Here is a 22,826-nt window from a genome sequence, read left to right as displayed (position 1 = left end):
CTTCCCACCAAGTTGTCGGGTGATGCCTGGCTTTGGAAGCGTGGGTGATACAGGTCGGAGCAGATGCTTGTCCAAATGTTGTGCTCCTTCATTTCCCGAGAGCGCAGACTCAAAGTGGAGCTCCACAGAAAACTGCAGGGAACAGGTGAGGCCTGGAGAACAGAGGCCATCCTGGGCTGACCACTCCTGCATGCCCCTAAGTGCAGTTCTAAGCAGCAGAGATACTGTTACAGCTTTGAGATGAGCACACAGGCATGGCAAGCTCCTGTTGCTGGAACTACATAGGTTCCCCAAGCCAAGCACCACCAGGAGTGACATACAACCAGGCATGGTCCCTATACCCCTAAGGAAAAAAAACAATAAAATAAATACACAAAAATTTAATAAATGTGGCAAGTCCATTTAATAAATGGTGCAAAATGGGATTGTCTTTGCTTACGCAAAATACTCTCAATGTAACATTAAACACCAATTTAAATTTATTTTTAGAGTTTAGCTCTTCTCTGTTTATAAAGCCAATAAAGTACCAGACAGTCTTCCTTTGTTCCAACGACAGCGGTAATAGCAGAGGCGAAGGAAACGTCTCGAGAGAGTTCGTCAGGGAGAAAAGTTGTTGTGAAGGAAGAAACTAGACTCTAGACTTTTCTCTGGGAAAAGAAACAAGGAAACCTCATACCCAGATGTAAAACCGAGAACAGCTCTCTGTACTGGCGGCAATCACAAAGAAAATGCCACCAAAAGCTGGACAACAGGCCCAGAATGTGGTTCAGTGGCAGAGAGCATCCCTCACAGGCGTGAGGCCAGAGGTTTGGTCCCTGACCCCAGAACAGCTAAGCAAAAGAGAACAAGCGAAAAACAAAGCCAGATGTGTACTACAGTCGCAACCTTTGTGTGCCGGGGTGGGGTGGGGGTGTGCTAGGGATTGAGGCCAGGGACCCAAGCACTGAGGGACAGCCCCATCAATGACCATTAGCGGTTAACTGAAGATTTGGCCTCAGGCATTGGACTGGTGAAGTGACTGTCACGTTCATCTTGAGGCACCCAGACTGATTTTACTCAAGGGCCCTCTTGAGGCTGCAAAACCATGAGCTTTCAGCGCACTCGGTCATTTCCTGTGCAAAGGGAGCCCGGCCCTGGGCTGTCCCCAGCTGCCCTCTCCTGTGGCAGCTGACTGCAGACAAGTGGCCTCCAGCTCCATTATCCCGGCAGCTGCCTAATGCATTTGAACCACAAAATGGGCCTCTGCTTTGCTCGGAGCCCAGCTCCATCCTCCTAATCGGGAACAGACAGTCAGGAGTCCCGGAGGTACAAAATGGATCTTTCCAGATCATTTCAAAGGCTAGTGGGGAAAGAGGCAGAGGTGCTAATGGAGCAGGGACGGCTGAAACAACTTCTCTGCAGATGCGCTCTGACCAGCCGCACGCGGATCAATGTGTCATGCTGCGGTAATTACAATTTATGAGTCCCTTGGAAGGCAGTGAGCAGCAGAGAGTCTAGCTGAAGTCAGGGGCGGAAAGCCTCCACTCGACTGGGCTGGTACTTTCATCCACAATGATAGTAAACCGGTGCTTTGTAGAACTACCTCAGATTCGGTGAAACTTCTAACAACTTGGAATACTTTCTCTCACAGACTCGAGGCTCGTACCTCAGATTTGAATAGAGGGAAAGCCAAAAGTAAAACCACAATTTAAAGAAGCTATTTACTGGGAGAAAAAAGAAAAAAAAACCCTAGAAAACATCTTTTTGTTTTGCTTTTGTTTGGGGACCACATGTGGCGGTGCTCAGGGGTTATTCCTGGCTCTGGACTCAGGATTCACTCCTGGCAGTGCTCAGGGGACCATGTGGGATGCTGGGGATTGAACCTGGGTCAGCTGCATGCAAAGCAAGCGCCCAACCTCTACTATCTTTCCACTGCCCAAATTAGAAATTTTTCTGATCCACAAACTGCAGAAAACAAAAAAAAATTTTCTGGGAGAAAATGAGTAGCAGCAAGTGAAAAGCTTGGCCCCTCTGCACACGCAGCATGCCTGTAAATGGGTGCTTGATCCAGTGGACCCTGGAAGAGCCAAATCACCTGAAACATTACTCCAAAGCTGCTTGTGGCCTTTGGACCTAAATCAGAGTTAGTTCTACAGAAGCAAGAAGAGGGTTACACATAAGTCCACGGAGGTCCCGCCAGTATCTGAAACTATTCCGGTTCTTGGTATCCCTGAAAGTAGATTCAATGGGTAGCTTGCCTAGCTTCATGCGTTGCTGATTCTCCCGGCTTTGGGGGAAAGATTCTGCTGGTCTCCAGCACTCCCTACTCTCACCTTCTAGCCACGAAGGTCTAGAAGGATGGTGAGGTACCTTTCGAGTGCTTCTGAGACAGCTTTAATACAGTTTTAGTTAGACAAGAAACAGAAAGCCTCAGAGAAGTCACAAAACTCAATCCATATGGTACCAGATTGTTTCGTTCCACAAATGCTGCCCTAGTGGGGGAAAAAAAAACATCATGAATACATAAATGGCCACTGTTTTGTTTTGGGGCCACACCTAGTAGTGCTCAGGGTTTACTTCTGGCTCTGTGCTCAGAAATCACTCCTGGCAGGGCTTGGAGGACCGTATGGGAAGCAGGGGACTGAGCCCACCTTGGCTGCCTGCAAAGCAAGTATCCTCCCCACTACACTATCACCTTAGCCTGACAGCCACTTTCTGAGTGATTTAACAAAGACTGAGCTACAGAGCAGCGACCCTCGGCCAGAGGAAGTGGCTGAGCCCCTCCTGGCCAGCGGTGCCCCATCCTGGGAGACAGCGTAGGCCAAAGATGCAGAAAACTGGGGTGGGATATGGCTCTGTGGGGTCATCCCAAAAGCTATATTGCAAATACCCTACAAACAAACACCTGCACTGATTGGTTAGAATACCTCGTGGTGGGGGCCAGAGCGATAGCACAGTGGGGAGGGTTTGCCATGCACACGGCCAACCTGGGTTTGATCCATATGGTCCCCTGAGCACTGCCAGGAATAATTTCTGAGTACAGAGTAACCCCTGAGCACTGTCGGGTGTGACCCCCCCCCAAAAAAAACCCATTAACCAAAAACACCTCATGGTATCCAACCTTTGGGTGGACAGTCTCCAAGCACTCCAAGGGAATGACTGGAGTCACGACTCGGAGACAGAGTGTCCTTGAGCTCCCCTGGCCTGGAGGCTGCCGTCTCTGATGATTATTTCCTGCATGGCTGTGAAGGTGATGGGGATGAAGCCTTCGGTATCAGCAGAGAGAAGGATCCAGTGGGAGTCTGTGAAGTAAAATAAACAAGAGGCAACTCACCATCTCTAACCTTGTTCTATGAAGGAAAAGAGGACAAACGTGGTTTTTTGGAGGGGATGCGAAGGTTGCATTAGCTGGGATTATTGAATCTGATTGATCCAGAGAGATCTGAGTCCGGGAAGGTGGGGGACTGAGGGGGCGCATCGTGTTACACAGCAGGGGGGGTGAGGGGGTTGATTTAGGTAGCACTAAGGGACATACATTTTCTCTCAGAGTAGACCTGTCAGCCAGAGTTATGCTTATGAGCTTGCTCACAGGATATATATGGAGTGTCCCACCTTATCTGCAAACTATTAAGCACTTTCCTTAGACGCTTCATGAAGTTGGGAACAAGTGTTCTAGAGAAAGTTCTGAAGCAGGACTGGAATGGCCCAGGGAACCCTGGACATCTGCAGGTAGCCTAGAGCCACCAGCATAAAAAAACATACGCCTGGGGGCCGGAGAGATATAGGACAGCACGGGGTGGGGGTGGGGGGGCTTGCCTTGTACGAGGCTGACCAGGCTTGATCCCACCAAATGGTCCCCCAAGCCCGTCTGGAGTGACTCCTCAATGCAGAGTTAGGAATAACCCCTGAGTATCACCAGCTGTGGCACCAAAACAAATTAAAAAAATGCATGCCTGGACCTTCTCTGCTACTTTCAAGGCTAATGCATCTCACTTTTTGACTCAGTTACTTCATTTAATCTACATTTCCCCCAAACATAAAACATATGCAGAGGTTTTAAATCAGCGTTGTTTATAATGGTGAAAAACTGAAATACACCTAAATGTTGAATACAGCAAAGAGAAATACTGTACACCCCAGAATGCAGTATTAACCCCATAAAAGAAAAATGACAATTACAACATCTCAGCATTAAAACAGAAAATGCTGGTGCTACAATGTTATGAAACAAAAATGTTCAATGTCCTGGGTACTGTGAAAAGAATGTGAGAGAGCTGGAGTGCCAGTACAGTGGATAGGATGCTTGCCTTGCAGACAGCCAATGTGGGTTCAATCCCCAGGACCCCATATGGTCCCCAAGCACCAGCAGGAGTGACTCCTGAGTGCAGAGCCAGGAGAAACCCCTGAGCATCACTGGGTGTAGCCCAAAAAGGAAGGAAGGAAGAAAGAAAGGAAGAAGAAAGGAGGAAGGAAGGAAGGAAGGAAGGAAGGAAGGAAGGAAGGAAGGGGAGGGAGAGAAAAGAAGGAAAGAAGAGAAGGAGGAAAGGAGGGAGGGAGAAAGGAAGGAAGGAAGGAGAGAGGGAGGGAGGGAAGGAAGGGATGGGGAGGAAGGAAGGACTAAAGGAAAAAAGGAAGGAAGGAAGGGAGGGAGGGAGAGAGGGAGGAAGAGGAGAGAGGGAAGGAAGGAATGAAGGAAGAAAGGGAGGGAGGGAGAAAGGGAGGAAGGGAAGAAGGGAGGAAGGGAAGAAGAGAAGGGAAGAAAGAAGGGAGGGAGGGAGAGAGGCAGAGAGGGAGGGAGAAAAAGTTGCATTGGGCAAAACCCAGGCCTGATTCGGTCCTTAGCAGGCAGGAGACGCTTCACGTCCAGGCTCGACGACTCCTAGAGAAAAGCTTCTGTAAGGCTGTTATGATCTTTATGTTTTAGTGCCACAGCTGTGTATGAATGAGTGTTATGTCACTTCCGTGCAGTTGCTAGATGCGTTTTATAACTCCTTTCTAGCCTTTGCATGCATACACTCAGGCTTTCTGGCAAAGGTGCCATTTTTGTAAGGACACGGTCGCATTCTCCGTGGGTTCTGGTGCTTACCACAGGCCCGGGCGTACGGTGACTAGCTCATCGCTAACAGGGCGGACCGGCTCTTTTTCATCATCAGGGAAGGCTATGATGGAGATGGAGAAGGGAGAGGGTGTCGGGCAGGGCTTCCTCCCAGAGGCACCCACCTTGCAGCATTTCGATGAGGTCGAGGCCGAAGGCCTGCTGGACGGTGCTGAGTCGCAACTTGCCCCTGCAAAGCACCACGGTTCTCTTCTCGGGGGCGCAGCCTGCACGGTGAGGGTTCTTCAACGAGAGAAAGAGGCCGTTATGTGGGCTGCGCGAGCCACGAAGTTAATATTTCTTTTTGTGCCTGGCTTTCTGTGTTGGGGGCCACACCTGGAGAAGCCCAGGGGTCACTCCTGGCTCTGCACTCAGGAATCGTGCCTGGGAGTGCTCGGGGGACCAGAGAGGACGCTGGGGATTGAACCCAGGTCGGCTGCAGGCAAGGCAGACACCCTACCTGCTGGACTCCTGCTCCTGCATCGTGAAGTAAGCTTTTTCTCGAGAACAAAATGTTTGAATCATTTTAAAAAATCCTATTTCTCAACACTACCAGCTAGGTTTCAGTTATAAGGTTTATTTTTTTCGGGGGAGGGGGAGGGATACCCAGCATTGTTCAACAAAGGGAAAGAAAATGTAAGACAATTATTGCCCACCTTATGACACATTAAAAGTCAGAAGGCTATGCCCGGAGGGGAAAGGGTGTTGCCCCATTCGCCCTCTCCTCTCTGGAAAGAAAGATGGCGGCCACATGGGAGCCTTGTGGACAGCAGGTTTGAGCCGGGGGTCGGGGGCAACAAAAGCCTCATGGGAAGGGGGGCGTTCCAGCCCGTCCTTCACGCCCTACCAAGGTCACCAGTTGCCCCCCACGAGCGGCTCTCCGGCACGGCCACGACCCCAGAGCACAGAAACCAATCTCTTAATTATGTAACTTTTAGTAGAAATACTTCCAGGGTTAATAAGTAAAATAGCAGAAATCCAAAACTGAATCCAGACATCATTTAATTCTTGAACCCAGCTGTAGAAAGCCAATCGTTTCACAACGCTTTTTCAGCATGTCTGATTTTTGGGGGGGGGGGGTGTCGTAAACTCTAAATAATAGTGGTGCATCTTTTATCGAAACAATGAATCAAGTCAAAGTAGATAGAGTGTTAACTAGAACTCATCTGCCTCACAGGCATTGGGAGGGGTGGGAGGGGGGGTTCTATTGGGGTTCACGGTAAAAAATAAGTATTGGTAAAGGGAAATGTGTTTGATGTTTGCATGACTGAGACCTAAATCTGAAAGCTCTGTAACTTTTCCCACAGTGATTCAATAAATAAATAAATTATAAAAAAATTTTTAAAAAAGTCAGAAGGCTAGGGGTTGGGGCTATAGCACAGCGGGTAGGGCATTTGCCTTCCACGCGGCCAACCTGGGTTTGATTCCCAGCATCTCATATGGACCCCCGAGCACCACCAGGAGTAATTCCTGAGTGTAGAACCAGGAGTAACCCCTGAGCATAGCTGGATATGACCCAGAAAGTAAAAAAAAAAAAAAAAGTCAGAAGGCTGGGACTGGAGAGATGGTACAGCAGGTAAGGTGTTTTCCTGGCACGTGGTCAACCCAAGTTTGATACTAGGCACTCCATATGGCCCGCCTAAGTCCTACCAAGAATGATCCCTGAGTCCAGAGAGCCAGGAGCAAGCCTTGAGCACAGCTATATTATATATTATATTATATTATATATTATACATCCCCCCAAATTAAATAAAAAAATTATCAGTAAAAATTAAAACAAGGCCAGAGACATAGTGCAGTGAGTAGTGTCTGCAACCCAGCTCCAAGCACCCTGTGTCTGGCACCCCGTACGGTCCCCTGAGCTCCGCCAGGAATGATTCCTGAGTGCAGTTGGGAATAAACCCTGTGAATGGTGGGGTGTAGCCCCCAAACAGAAAAAGAAAAACAAACTTTCAAGTAAAAATTAAATGGGGCTGGAGATAGTACAGTAGGTAGGGCATTTGCAACCCATGTTCAATCACCACACATGGTGCCCCAAATCTCCCCAGGAGTATTCCCTGGGCAGAGAGTCAGGAATAAGCCCTGAGCGCTGCAGGGTATGGCCACTTATAACCCCAAGAAATAAATAAAAACAACAGTGTCATGTGAGAAAACCTAGGATATTAATGCACATTAATTTCTCTCATAGAGAAAACCTCTTTTAGACCAGAGGATTGCTGGGTGTGGCTCAAAAACAAAAACCAAAAAGAAAAAAATGTATGTATTCTGGGAACCAGCCCGTCAGAACTAAAATTAGGACTCCAGCATCAAGTAGATGTCTCAAAGGGCTAGAGCAAACCAGAGAGCCTGGGTTCAATCCCTGGCACAGCCTGGTACCCAAATACCAACCAAACGTGGCCCTTGAGTACCATTGCCTATGACCCCAGAACAGCAAGAAAAAAATCAGTCGATCCCCACCAAGCCCCACGATTAAGTATGTCCGCAGAACCAAGCCTATGTGTGACTCCAACTTCCACAACAAAACAAAGGGAAGAATAAAGCCCTACCTTGGGGCCGGAGCAATAGAACAGTGGATGGGGTCTTTGCTTTGCACGCGGCCGACCCAGGTTCAATTGCCGGCGTCCCATATAGATCCCCAAGCACTGCCAGGCGTGATTCCTGAGTGCAGAGCCAGAAGCCCCTGAGCACTGCCCACTGTGACCCCAAAAGCAAAATAAATAAATAAATAAATAAGACCTACATAAGATGGCACAGATATTTATTTTGTGTTGTGGCCACATTGCAATGCTCAGGTGTTAATGCTTCGATCTATGCATTAAAACTTTCTGGGTGGCAATAATCTCTCTTCTAGCTCTGACTTTTGTAGTGTAACCTGCACTGGATCTGGAAGAGGTTTCCATCATCAATTAATATTTTTAAAAACGGGGCCGGGGTAACAGTACAGCGGGTAGGGTATTTTCCATGTAAGCGGCTTACCCGGGTTCAGTCCCTGGCATCCAAATGGTCCCCCAAGCACTGCCAGGAGTAATTCCTGAGTGCAGAGTCAGGAGTAACCCCTGAGCATCGTTGGGTGTGACCCAAAAAGCAAAAAAAAAAAAAAAAAAAAAGAAATGAAAAATTAAAAATGTTTTTTCTAAACATAAGCTGGCAGAATTAGTACACACATTCATTCATTTTTTTCAAGTCATGCACCTGATAAAATCACGGTGTGTTGGGCTGGACTGACAGCACAGAGGATAGGGTGTTTGCCTTGCAAGCAGCCAACCTGGGTTCGATTTCCAGCTTCCCATATGGTCCCCTGAGCACCGCCAGGAGTAACTCCTAAGTGCAAGAGCTAGGAGTAACCCCTGTGCATCGCCGGGTGTGACCCAAAAAGCAAAAAAAAAAAAAAAATTATGGTGCGGGTCTAGAGAGAGCTCAAGGGGCTGAGAGCTTACCTGACATGCAGGAGGACCGGGTTCAATCCCCAGTACTTCCTGTTCCCTCAAGCATCACTGGGATGGCCCTAAGCATAGAGATGAGAGCTGTCCCAAAGCACCGCTGTGGCCCCCCAAAAAATAAACACCCAAAATAAAAAATATCATGGTGTATATTGATAGGTGTACCCATCTGGCTGGCAGGCAGGCAAGCTGGAGAGGTATTAACATGCCTATATCAAATATTAATGCCTTTCAATTAAAACACTATCTTTTTTTCTTCCCTTTATTTTCTTTTGTTCTTGTTTTTGGGGCCACACCTGGCAATGCCCGGGACTTACTGCTGACTGTGTGCTCAGGGATCATGCTTGCCATGGTTGGGGAACCCTCTGGGTGCCGGGGATCGAACCCAGATCAGCTGCATGTAAGGCGAGCACCTTCCCCGCCGTACTATTGCTCCAGTCTCACACTATCTTTTCTCTTAGAGCATCCACTGGCTCCAGGAGCCTCTCCATGCATGGTGGCACCTCAGAGAAGTTACCTGGTAAGTGACGTGAACGTATGGCAGATCCTGAGAGCGCGGGTACACGGGAGAGGATCGCTTTCTGTTAAGCAAAGAACCCGTGAGTTCAGAAAGGCATTGCTGTACATGGGTCAGCTTCCAAGACACGACATCCAGCTCCTTGGAGAGCTGCCAAAAGTCCTGCACAGTCTTTTCTGGAAGCAGATCGGGTGGCTCTGGAGGGCTGACGGGGTCTGGCGTGCTGGTGGCCCTGGGGAGAGCTCCTGAGTGGTTATTAGGGTTAGCATCCAGGATTTCTAGGGTGCTGGAGTAGTCGCAGATGCCAGCTGGGGGACTCTTGATTTCTTTAATGAGGGTCCTTCCAGGCTTTCTGCTCAGATCAGCTGTTAGTAAGAGCTCTCTATTTTGGTGACAAAAATCTGGAGGCTGACTTGGCTTCCTTCCATCTGCTGTCTCTAAAAGCACATTAGAAGTGTTCTGGCGTTCACTCAGGGCATCTGAAAATTCTTCCAGCGTGACTTCTCGAACAATCAAACGGAAGACATACTGATCAGACTTCGAAGAAGGAATGAAAGTGGAATCAGTGGCATTTGGCTTTCCTACCAAAATTAATAACAATTTATCTGTCAAGAAACATATGCCTTTGGGTCTTTCACCACTCTCCAGTTGAATCTTCTGGATATTTGGCATAAAGGATGGAATGACAGAATAGATGAAAATCATATTGTAAGTATTCGAAGCCACTGCCACAAGGTGGGCTGTAAGATTAAACGCAATTAGATCAGGTACCAGAATGCCTGGGACAGTAACTTTTCTGGTTCTCGTCACATCCTTCTTGAATGTCACCAGGACCAAATGCGAAGAATCCAGACCGGTTCCTGTCACACAGTCCTTTTCTTTCAGAAAGATAAGAGAACTTCCTTCCGACTGAGACGGTTTGAAACGTATATGAGTCAGGTCCACAGGCTCCGAGAAGGAAGACCCAGGAGTCAGGAACGTTTCAGGCTTTGTTCCCGAATCATCTGCCCCCACCCTCTCAGAAGATGCTCCCTCACTCACCGGCAGGGCAGAGGGGCCAGTGTCGTCACCGCCGGACTGGACGCCCAAGGACTGAGATGCGTGTAAGCCACAGATCTTACCTAGGGGCAGCTCGGTGGCTAAGACAACCTGCGTGTCCACGGTAGCCCTGATGCAGCATACGGAGCTGTCCACGTCCACCACGGGGGAGAAGGAGCAGGGGTTCAGAGTCTTCTGAGCGTTGTCCCAAATGTACGAGTGCAGACTGTTGCCTACTGCCACCACCAGCCTACAGCCGTCCTGGGTCCAGCACGCACAGTGAATGAGGCCCGGGGCGCTGATGTCCGCTCGGACCCGGGTGCTATAACGGTGAACGTTATAGAACACCGAGACGTCCTGTGCCGTGAGCACTGTGAGGACGGCACAGTGCGGGTGCCACACGCAGCCCTGGGGCAGGACGGGCACGGAGGTTCTGATCTCACAGGACTGCGACATCCGCCACTTGCTCTTCTCCGCCGGGGCCGGGTGGGGACTCAGATGCCACACTGTCACGTGCTTCTGGTGCTGAACGGCGAGCAGCGTGGAGGTGTCGGCCACAGCCCAGGGGGCCCAGGACACCCCCGCCACGTGCTCAAACTGTCTAATAGGCTTTGAGCTCCCGAACTTGACCTCTCCCCCGTGAAGCTGCAAATCGGTCAGGACCACCTGATGTCCATCTGTCCAGGCAAGGCCATGAATGGGGTGGACGGCTTGATGTAACGCATTCAGTCCCGTCCTGGGCAGCGTTCCTTTGCCCAACTCCATCCTTCCTGGTAAAGGTTCTCTGGAATAATCAAGCGGGGGGAGTTAGAGCATAGGGATTTAATTAGATCCATAATACAGAAAATTTTACAAGACAATTCACTGGCTCCTTGCAGGTTAATGTAGAACATTTCACGTGACAACCATCAGGCTCCTCACAGGTTAGTTCTGAGAGGGGCTAAAAGACAGGGCAGATTTGGTTGACAGATGAGTTGACAAGAAAACACAATGTATGTATAAGCTTCAGTGGGTCTTGAATTGGGAAGATAAATTTTCTCATGAGATACTTAAAAAACAAAACAGAACAGTGGGGGAGTCATATCCAGTGATACCCAGGGCTTACTCTTGGCTCCAGGCCCAGGGATCATTCCTGCTGGGACTCAGTGAACAATAAGGGGTGCTGAGGATTAAATCTGGGTTGGCCGCATGCAAGGCAAGTGCCCTACCCACTGTGCTTTCTCTCCAGCCCCTGAGCTACACACTCTGAGCAGCAACCAATGCCAAGTGGGTGAATGCGAGTCGGAGCTCCGGGCAGCATCCAAGCCCACAATCATCACAACAACAGCCACAAAAAGGGACGGGGTAAATGGACATCCGTATGGGAACAAAAAGCAAGGATGCTCTACAGGTACAGCTACAGAAAGAAATCTCCCCCTTAACGAACGAGAATCCACAAGGTGGAAGATCTAAGATGCTTTTATGGAAAACAAGTTCAAATCTCCGTATCTAAACGTGTGCTCATGTATATTTATAAGGGAATACAGGAGGGAAAAAAAAAAGACACAAGAGATAAATCAGGGGCCAGAGCGATAGTACAGCAGGGAGGGTCTTTGCCTTCCATGTGGCCAACCCGGTTTCAATCCCCAGCATCCCATGGTCCCCCAAGTAGCACCAGGAGTAATTCCTGAGTGCACAGCCAGGAGTAACCCCTGAGCATAAAATAAGTAAATAAATAAATAAATAAATAAATAGAGGGGCTGGAGCAATAACACAGGGGGTAGCGCATTTGACTTGCATGCTGCCAACCCAGGTTCGATTCCCAGCATCCTATAGGGTCCCCCGAGTACTTCCAGGAGTGATTCCTGAGTGCAGAGCCAGGAGTAACCCCTGAGCATTGCCGGGTGTGACCCAAAAAGCAAAATAAAAAAGAAAGAAAGAAAGAAAGAAAAAGAGATAAATCAACCAAAACATTCCATGAAGCTAACAAGAGGAGGGATAAAGGACAAAGGAGCATCCTCTCCTCTGGATCTCAGAGGACGAGAGTCTGACAGCACTCATTCTGCCTGCTGCCCACGTCTCAACCTGAGAAGTATAAATTCTCTCTAAATAATTTAAAATAAAAAATTACAGATGTATAAATTCTCCTTATTTCTTCTAAATTAAACTAACCTGGGGCTAGAGCGATAGTACAGTGGGTAGGGCATTTGCCTTGCATGCAGCCAACCTGGGTTTGATTCCCAACATCCCTTAAGGTCACCCGAGTGCCACCAGGAATAATTCTGAGTGCAAAGCCAGGAGTAACCCCTGTGCATTGCCAGGTGTGACCCAAAAAGCAAAAACAAACAAACAAACAAACAAACAGAAAAACAAACTATTCTGCTTCACTAAAAAAAAAAAAAAAAGATTTTTTTCTAGGGCCGGAGACATGGCTCCAAGGGCTGAGTACATGGCTCGCAGGCAGGCCACCCAGCTTCACTGGCCGGCACTGTATGGTCCCTGAGCACTACCAGGAGTGACCCCAGACACAGAGCTGGGACAACCATCAGGTGTGGCCCAAACCTCCCCCCACCACACACACATACATAAACTTTTATAATTATCACGTATCCCAATCCTTTTGTAATTAAAAAAAATGAAAAGGGCTGTAGAGATAGTATAGTGGGGAGGGCGTTTGCCCTACCATATGGTTCCCCAAACCCTTCCAGGAATAATGTCCTGAGAGTAGGGCCAGGAGTAACCCCTGAACATTGCCAGGTGTGGCCCCAAACCAAAGATAATCAAACAGGAAAAGTAAAAATACCTTCTTTTATAAAGAACACTTACAGACCAAAAGTTAAAGACAAACTTTCTAATTTTAAAATGCCCAAAGAATATCAATAGACACGTCACAGAACCCTACGATGATCGACAAACATCTTAGCCTCACTACTTATCAAGTAATTGTCTAATCTTTGCAATGTCCACTTCCTCACTGTTCTCTTAACTTACCCTAACCTGATTCCAGTTCAATCTCTTTTCCAAAACCAAGCCACTAGTGGCATCCATGTCACAGTTTCTGATTTTCAAAGCCTCTTTTACCAAGTCAAAAGAAAGTGTCCCAAACCAGAACTTGCTAAAGTCAAACTTCAGACTCTAAATCCAAAGAAATGTGGGGCTGGAGCAATAGCACAGCAGGTAGGGTATTTGCCTTGCATGCGGCGGACCCAGGTTCGATTCCCAGCATCCCATATGGTCCCCCGAGCACCTCCAGGAGAGATTCCTGAGTGCATGAACCAGGAGTAACTCCTGTGCATCGCTGGGTGTGACTCAAAAAAGCAAAAAAAAAAAAAAAAAAAAAAAAAAAGCAAAGAAATGCATCTGTTACCAAACTAACAGCCTGGTGATATGCTTTTATCCTCAACTTGTTTCTTACCCCTCTTTGTTAGTTTTGTCCATGTTCTTAGTCTTGGACTGAAAGGAACAGTCTGTTAGGTTTCTGCACAGCTATAGATTAAGTGGTTCAGCAGTGAACCACTAAATGGACAAGTCCCCTCCATCACTAATGAAGGAAAGTGCCAACCACAGGTCTTATGGAATATATGATTTTCCTTAATACCTACTTATGCATTTTAAAATGACTTTTATTTGATAAATAATGCATGATACATTTTCCTGGGCTGAGAAAATTCCTAATGGGCCAATTTATCAAAGACAATTTATACGATATGTTTTAGGCTGTCCAAGTCAGAAGGTCATGGAGGGTGTGTCTGGTCTATGGTGGCAGAGAAATCATTTGTGAATAAGACAAAAAGATAAGGAAGGTGCTGAGAATTAACTATTAGAATTAAATAATATTTCCGTCTTCCGTGACAAGTAGCAATTTTCTATACTTGTCTCAGAAACTAAAGGATAGCTACAAAAATCTGGCTCAATACTTTCCATTCCTGCCCTAGTGGGGGTTCTGCCCACGTCACCCTCTTCAGAAAGGCAGGACAAAGAGGTCCTGTATGCTTCTCACAGGGCCTGGATGTTGTGTGACAGGGCGGGCCGGAGAGATAGTACTGTGGATAAGGAGCTTCTCTGCATGCACTCAATCCAGGTTCAATTCCTAGCATCCCACATGGTCCCCCAAGTCCTGCCTGGAGTGATCCCTGAATAGAACCAGGACTAAGCCCTGAACACTGCCAGGTATGGCCCCATCCTGCCAAAAAAGGAAAAAATAAATTAAAAAAAAAACCTCACCATTTTGCTCTTCTGCTTAAATGTTTCTAATGAATCTCTCTCTAGTCTCCATACATAAAAGCAGCTCTTTCAAAATGTCTTTAGCAAGTTATTTTTATTTAACTTTTGGTGTATGTGTGTGTGTTTCTTTTTTTTTTTTTCTTTTTTTTGGCCATACTCAGCTAGGCCCAGGGGTGGGGATGATGCTTGGGGAACCATATTGGGTACCAGGAATCGAACCAGGTTTGGCCGGGTGCAAAGCAAGCACCCTGATCACTATAAGATCACTCTGGACCCTTTTAAATTTTTTATTAAAGCATCTTTGGTTTGAGGCCACAACTTGCTTGGGGCTTCCACTAGGCTGATCGGGGGACGATGCAGAGTTGGCGAGGAAATGGAACCCAGAGTTCCCACATGCAAAGTCTGTGCTCCAACCCTTTGAGCTACATCCCCAGTCTTCAGCAAGTCACTAAAAGTCTTACATAACTCGACTAGTGATAAACCTTTCCCATCTTAACTCTCTGATTGTAAAGAGCCTGCTAAGAAAACTGAGATTTGGAGGAACCAGTACACATTGCCCTGGCAATGTGCAGAATGTAATGTAGGAAGAAAAAAGCTGGCAAATCTAATAAGAGGCTATGAAATAGTATGAGGGTCACAATGGGAAAATGAGCCAATCTATAGTGACTTCAGGAGATAAAAGGGGTAATGTCACATCTGGGATTTTATGTTTGTTTTTTGGGGCGACACCTGGTGATGCTCAGGGATCACTCCTGGCTCTGCACTCAGGATTCACTTCAGGAAGTGCTTGGAGGATCATAGGAGATGCAGGGGATCAAACCCAGCCCCTTACTTGAGCTATTTCTAGGAAATCATTCAGGATTATTTCTAAGGGGCTGGAGAGATAAAACAGCACGGAGTTGTCTTTGCAAGTGGGCAATCTGGGCTCGATCCCCAGCACCCTTTATGGCCCCCAAGCACAGCCAGGAGTAAGCCTCGACCGCTACCAGTGTGGTGCCTCCCCAGTCCTCTAAAAGATATGTTTTTTTGCTTTTTGGGTCACACCTGATGATGCACAGGGGTTACTCCTGGCTTTGTTACTCAGGGATTACTCCTCGCAGTGCTCAGGGGACCATATGGGATGCTGGGAATCGAACCCAGATCAATCGCATACAAGGCAAACGCCCTATAGTTTGTGCTATCGCTCCAGGACCCCCCCCCCCCCCCCCCCCCCGCCATTTCTAAGGTCAGTCAATGAACATCAGAGAGGCTGTGAGTGGTGAAGAAGAAAGAAGAACTGAGGAGAACATGTCCAATTTTAGTTTGGGAATTTTGTTTCATGGCCTCCCCAGCGGCTCTGGGGGTGCCACGCAGAATAGGCCCTCCATCCATCCAAAGGGGCATGTGGTAAAGCCATTTGAACTCTCCCCTCAGGCCCTAGTTTGAAATTGTTGAGCTACTACGTTGGAGCATAGGTCAAAGACGGGTGTGTGGTGTCTGATAAATTTACTAGCAGAGAAGCCTCATTTAGATGTCTATGGGACTGCAGAGATAGCTCAGGGGCCTTGGGTATGTTTTCTAAGTGGATGCCCAGCTCCGGTCACCAGCACCATGAGGACTAGGATACCCACCACCCCAGGAACAGAGCTCCAGGCAGCCCCTAGCAAGTGGGTGTGGCCCAATCCCCTCCGCACAAAAAAGCTTGGAGATGTCTAGAGGGCAGACACAACCTTAGACTGAGAAAAGATCTGGGAGTCACTAACGCAGCAGTAAGTGCCAAAGCAGAGCGTTGCTGCAAAGGCTCTGGGCTCAAAGAGGAGGAGGGCTGAAATAATATTCAGGGTTTTCCCAACTAGTTTGGTTATTAAAACTTTTCCCAGTTGGGGGCCAGAGCGATAGTACAGCAGGTAGGGCACTTGCCTTGCACGTGGTCAACCCAGGTTCCATCCCAGGCATCCCAGAGGGTCCCCTGAGCACCGCCAGGAGTGATTCCTGAGTGCAGAGGCAGGAGTTAGCCCTGGGCATCGCCCGGTGTGGCCAAACAATAATTAATAATAATAATTAATGACAATAATAATAACAAAGAACTATTTTTCCGAAGAAAAGTCTGATTCTCTCTGCCGGGTGTTTCTCAGTGCGGCTTTGGTTAAGTTTTGCCAGCCACACTGTCCGGCTTCACGTCGCCTGTTCCCACTTCACACTGGCAGCTGCCCGAGGCTCCCTGAAAGTTGCAGTTATTAATTTCAGAAGACGGGGACCAGTCACTCCACGAACGCGCATCTGCTCCCCGCCCCGTCGCGACCCTGATGGTCCTCCTCGTCTGGCCTCGGGATCAAGGATGGAGAGATCCTTAGGAGAGATCCCAGGAGGGTCGCACGGGGGACACCGAGACCTCCCCTCGCAGCCACCCCCAACCCGTGTCCTGAACCAGCCCCACACCTGCGGGCCCCCCACGCACTCCTCCCATCCTCTCGGCACATGGGGGAGCTCTGAATCCTTCCCACCCCCGACCAGAAACAGTCCCTGCACCTCTTCCCCGAGCACACAACGCCTCCCCGCAAGGGCCGGGCAGTAGAGACAAGATACCTTCCGTCTCACTGCGACCAGACACTCAGTCTCCGCGCGGCCGCCCCGCCTCACGCTCCCGGAGCCCAGCCCGAGAGGCTACCGGAAGTATCGGCTCCGACGCCCCGGATTGGCCAGCGGTGTCCCGGCAAGCGGGGTGAGAGTCCCCGCTATTGGTTATCTCGGATATCCTGCGCTGATGGGTCCTTCCCACTGGCCAATGAGCGCCAGCTCTTTCGCACAGATTTCTGGGCATTGTAGTCTTCGTGCCCCTTCGCGGACCGTACTCCCGCCGCGGGAATTTCTCCCTTTGGTAAGAGTTTAGTAACCTGTCACTGATGGTATTCTAAATTGTAAACCACGGGGAATAAATAAAATGTAAAAAAAAAAAGAACAATGAAAACTAGGCTTAGCATTTTAAAAATATTATTTTGGGAGTCGGAACGGCAGGTAGAGAGCTTGCCTTGCGTGCGCGCAGACGACCCAAATTCAGTCTCCCGCACAAACCACCTATGGTCCCTGGAGCACTTCCAGGAGTGATCTCTGAGCACAATGCCAGTATGTAAGCCCTGAGCAACGGCGGGTGTGGTGCAAACAAACAAGTAAAACTTATTTTGAACAAAAATTAGGTTCAGCACCTTTCCACACTTCTCTTTTCTCATTACATTTCCCTCTTCTCATTTCTCATTTCCCACTTCTCATTACAAGTTTAAAAAGGAGTTTTAGGGCTGGAGTTCCTTAGCATTCTATATGCCCCTTCCCCCCAGCAATGCCAGGAGTAATTTCAGGAGTAACTGCAGGAGTATCACCGAGTGTTGCCCAAAGACAGCAATAATATAAAATATAATAAAAATTACCCCAGAAAAAAATGATCTGGATAGGGAGGAGGGAATTGAGGTGAGGTTCTATGCCATGCATGTAACATTGTAAATCACAGGTGCCTCTTCCTCCTTTTTGGGGGAGAGAGGCAGTTTGGGCCACACCTGGAAGTGCTCAGGAGTTACTCTTAGCTCTGCTCTCAGGAATTACTCCTGCCAGTGCTCTGGGACCATATGGAATGCCACGGAATCAAACCCCAGTAGTCACATGCAAGGCAAATGTCCACCTGCTGTACTATAGCTCTGCTCCTGCAGATAACATTTTTTTTTTACATGTAGTCACTGTCAAAGAGAAGGTATAGCTGGTAATGTGCTTACCATTTGTGCAACTGACTGGGCTTCCATCCATGTCATTCCATATGGTCCCCGAGCACTTCCAGGAGTGATTCCTGAGTGCAAAGCTAGAGGTAACCCCTGAGCGTCTCTTGACCAAAATAAATAAATATTTTAAAAAGTTATCTATGCCTACATTTTATTTATTTATTTATTTATTTTTGTTTATTGAATCACTGTGGGAAAGGTTACAAAACTTTCAGGTTTAAGTCTCAGTCATGCAATCATCAAATACATTTCCCTTCACCAGTACTTATTTTTCACCACCAAGAATCTTAATTTAATTGCATCCTCAGTTTTCCTTAGAGTAACATAGTCCTGGTGGACTCTGTTGGATGCCTTAGAGCAGCCTTTGGTGAATTTAGATTTTGGCACTTCATATAGTTCCCATCATCTTTCATCAAGAACATAAACCCACAGGGATGTAGCTCTGTGGTAGAGGACATGCCCTGCATGCAAGAGTACTGAGTTCTATTCCTGGCACTGCAATATAAGAAAAAAACTTAAAACACACACAGACAATCATTCTTGAGGTATGTTGATGACCACCTGTTTATCAGACTTGAGTAAAGAGGGCTGGAGAAATGGAGCAAGAACTCTTTTATTTTTATTTTTTTTTATTTTTTAAATTTTTTTTCTTTTATTAGTGAAACACCATGAGGTACAGTTGTAGATTTACAATTTTTTGTGCTTGGGTTTGATTATACAATGATCAGATACCCATCCCTCCACCAGTGCCCATTTTCCACCACCATAGATAATATCCCCCCCACCCCCATCCCCCCATCCCCCCCTGCCTCTGTGGCAGGGCAATCCCCTGTGACAAGAACTCTTTTAGAGCTGTCTCTGGACATCTCTGCTTGGGCTTTTCTTTCAAAGCCACTTTTCAAAATTATACCTCCAAAGTATTTTGGGGAACAATATGGGAAAGATACTACACTTGATCTTAGCCGAAAGGCCGAGAAGCACGTACGCTAGCATCAGATACATCCATCGAGGACCTGATGGTACAAGCGCGAATGATCAAGTACGACATCATTGGTCTGACCGAGACAAGAAGGCACGAATCTCACCATGCCGTTTTTGATACTGGAGAAGAATTGTTCCTCGGAACATGCGATAAAAGAGGTGTCCGAGGCGTCGGTGTCCTTGTCAACACAAACTTGGCCAAGAGCATTGATTCATTCGAATGCCTAACAACCGGAATCGGACGTTTACATTTGAATAGATGTGGCTCACTGCCTGCAGTTTCTATCTTCGTTGTCTACGCACCAACATCTCATTATGATGAAAGAGAAATCGAGAAGTTCTACGCGGAGCTGGAGAAGTTCTATAAAGAAGACCACACCTTCTACAAGATCTTTGTGGGTGATTTTAATGCCAAGGTAGGATCGAGAAGATCAGCTGAAGAACTTCACATCAGGACCCATGGCCTAGAATGGAACGAACAGGGTGAGAGACTGCCTGGGTTCATCATGTCGACCAAGACCATCCATGGTAACTCACAGTTCCAGAAGGCAGAATCTAAACGTTGGACATGGGAGTCTCCCGGTGGACGATTCCACAACGAAATAGACCACATCATATTCAATCAACGGTTTTGCCTGACCAATGTCGCTGTTGTCCCAAAATTTCGAACGGGATCGGACCACCGTCTCCTTCGTGCAAAATTCTACTTCACAGAGCGGGGAGAAAGGGCTGCAAAGTTCAAAAAGAGAACTCCCAGAACGACCACCAACTGGGAACTCTTTGGCACTATTGCGGCAACATGGGAAGATGCCATTGTTGACAACATTGACGAGGAATACGATCGACTGGTTCAGCACCTCCATGAATGTGCGAGGAACGCCAAGAGAGAGATAGCCACAAAAAAACACCTGTCTTCGAAAACTCTTGAGCTAATTCGCCAGTGTGGTTTGGCGCATGCCTCAGGCAACCGCAAGCTAACGTCCGAGCTCGCAAAGCAGTGCAGAGATGCGATCAAGGAAGACCTCAAAGAGAGAAGAGCAGAAGTACTGGTAGATGCGGCAGAAGCCGGGAAAAGTATTCATAACGCCCGCCTATCCTTCGCCAACTACAAGACCAAGATGACTGCCCTCTGACGTCCTGATGGATCCATCACATCCTCCAGAACGGCAATGGAGAAGATTATCCATGACTTCTACTCAAATCTCTTCGATAGCCATGTCCACTTGCCGACATACCAAATTCCACAGGATGGATATGTCGTTCCCAACATTCTCCCTTCCGAAATCCGACACGCCATTTCGTCGGTAAAGAAACAAACAGCATCCGGCCCAGACAAGGTCAGACCTCAACACCTGAAGAACCTGCCGTCAGTACTCATCAATACACTGGCTCGGCTCTTCACTCGCTACCTGTCTGAATGCAAGGTTCCGTCCCAGTGGAAAACCAGCAGGACCGTACTACTGTTCAAGAAGGGAGACATCTATGACATTGGCAACTATCGCCCGATCTGCCTATTGTCTGTCATCTACAAGTTGTTCACTCGAGTCATCCTAAATAGGATTGGCAGAACACTAGATGAAGGACAACCATGCGAGCAAGCTGGGTTCCGCAAAGGATTCAGTACCATCGACCATATCACACGATAACCAAGCTCATTGAGGTTTCTCGGGAGTTCAAGATGCCGCTCTGTTTAACGTTCATTGATTTAAAGAAGGCCTTTGATTCTGTTGAGACGGAAGCGGTCATTGAAGCCCTAGCCAATCAGGGCATTTAAGCCCAATACATCAAGTTCCTCCGTGAGCTGTATTGCAGATTCACTACCAGGATCTCACCATTCTACAAAGAAGTGATCGTTGATGTCAAGAGAGGGGTTCGGCAGGGTGATACCATTTCACCGAAACTCTTCAGTGCCACCCTCGAGAACATCATGCGACGACTGGAATGGGAAGGAATGGGAGTGAAGATAGATGGTTGGCAATTACACCACCTCCGCTTTGCTGATGACATTGTTTTAATAACACTAAATATCAGCCAAGCGGCACAAATGCTGGCCGACTTTGACCGAGAGTGTGGAAAGGTAGGACTACAGTTGAATCTTACGAAGACAATGTTTATGAGAAACAGCCTCGTTCCTGATGCCCCATTCGCTCTCAATGGAACGACCATCTCCTAATGCAACAGTTATGTGTACCTAGGTTGAGAAGTCAACATGACAAATGACCTGGCACCCGAGCTGCGCAGGAGGAAGAGAGCGGCTTGGAACGCCTTCAAGAACATCGAAGAAATAGCTAAGAGGACGAAGAACCTCTGGCTCCGGGCACATCTCTGATTCCACTGTTCTTCCTGCATTAACATATGCCTCAAAGACCTGGGCCCTACGCAAACAGGATGAGAATGCTATTCAGGTCTCCCAAAGAAGAATAGAAAGAGCTATGCTTGGAATATCACGTTTCACTCAAATGAGAGAAAAAATCTGGAGTTCCGATATCCGTCGACGATCAAGAATCAGGGACACTGTCTCATTTGCCAAGGTGTCAAAAATCAGATGGGCTGGTCACGTAATGAGATTTAAAGACGACGGCTGGACTAGAGCTGTTACTGACTGGATTCCACGGGATGTCAAAAGACCACGTGGCCGCCCACCTACCAGATGGTCAGACTTCTTCGTGAAGATCATGAACGATCGGTTTGAGGCTCTTCATGATCCCAGAGCGAACAGATGCCATTGGGCTACACTAGCATGGGACAGGGACAAATGGAGACGTTACTGGCGCCCGCTCGAGCAAATTGACGACTAACGGGAAATTAAGTGATTAAGTGATATGGGAAAGAATGTGTGTGTCTGTGTATGTGTGTGTGTTTAGATTCCTAGTCATTCTTCAGGCAAATGCTACATCCTCCAAAATTACTTTTCTGTATTCCCTTTCAGATGGGAGTAGAAGGTCTGATGTGAAGTTTAGGAAAGAACCCACTCATTCATTCATTCATTTATTCATACCACTGCATTAATCATTTCACTCTAAAACTATGTCTAATCCACCAAAAATTTAATTCCTTAGTTATAGCAATTCTGTCTTAATTTAAGTAGCATCCTAGGGCTGAACTCTTTGTCTTGATCCATTTGTGTGGGTGCCAGAAATTTCCAGGATGGTAAAGAGGAGTTTAAAGGTGGGTCATAAAGGGTCAATAATGACTCTCTTTCTCCTCTCATCTCCCACCTTCCACCCAGCTCACCAGCTGGCTCCTGCAGATCCTGGCAGCCTAGCATCTCTCTGGGCCTTTCATAACATTCTCAACTCCACAGCAATAGGTGCATCTAATTAAAGTATTGAGTTTGTTGCCCCCGCCACTTCCCCTGTCAGTGGAATGAGGTTGACAACTCAGAGCTGAGTGCAGACAGAATAGGTGTGAATAAATGTGCTCAACAGATGAATAAATGAATAGACAAACAGCAAGTTGGACAGAGAGATGGATAAATAGATGGAATGGGTAGAAGGGTAGATGCAGAGGTAGGTGGATAGATGTATGATGGATAGATGGGTAGATGAATGGAAGATGAATGGGTGGTTGGGTGGGTGGGTGGGTGGTTGAATGGATGGGTTGGTGGATGGATAATGGATGATGAATGGCTGGGTGGGTAGATGGATGGATGACAGATGAATGGCATATTAATGGATGTGTGGGTAAGTGGGTGGGTGGATCGATGAATAGGTGGGTAGATGGATGGTTTGCTAGATGATGGATAAAAGGATGGGTAGATGGGTAAATAAATTTATGAACGGACAGGTGGGTGGATAGATAGAAGAATGAGCGGTGGGTGGATGGATGGA

The 22,826-nt window shown here is 47.6% G+C and overlaps 1 protein-coding gene across 1 annotated transcript; it reads right to left on the bottom strand.

Moving 5' to 3' along the window:
- Nucleotides 1–3,133: 3,133 nt before the first annotated feature.
- Nucleotides 3,134–16,895, bottom strand: WDCP (WD repeat and coiled coil containing). The gene is made up of 4 exons (XM_056123867.1): nt 16,838–16,895; nt 9,032–10,853; nt 5,200–5,317; nt 3,134–3,281 (listed from the first exon to the last, which is right to left on the bottom strand). Exons 2-4 carry the CDS (start codon nt 10,832–10,834, stop codon nt 3,145–3,147), a joined length of 2,058 nt encoding a protein of 685 aa, XP_055979842.1. The 5' UTR covers nt 10,835–10,853; nt 16,838–16,895; the 3' UTR covers nt 3,134–3,144.
- Between the last annotated feature and the right edge of the window lie 5,931 nt (nt 16,896–22,826).

Source organism: Sorex fumeus, unplaced genomic scaffold (genome assembly GCF_029834395.1).
Source record: "Sorex fumeus unplaced genomic scaffold, SorFum_2.1 ptg000006l, whole genome shotgun sequence".
NCBI classification, from domain to species: domain Eukaryota; kingdom Metazoa; phylum Chordata; class Mammalia; order Eulipotyphla; family Soricidae; genus Sorex; species Sorex fumeus.
Note: the sequence above shows the minus strand (reverse complement) of the source record. Positions and strands in the feature narration are given on the sequence as shown.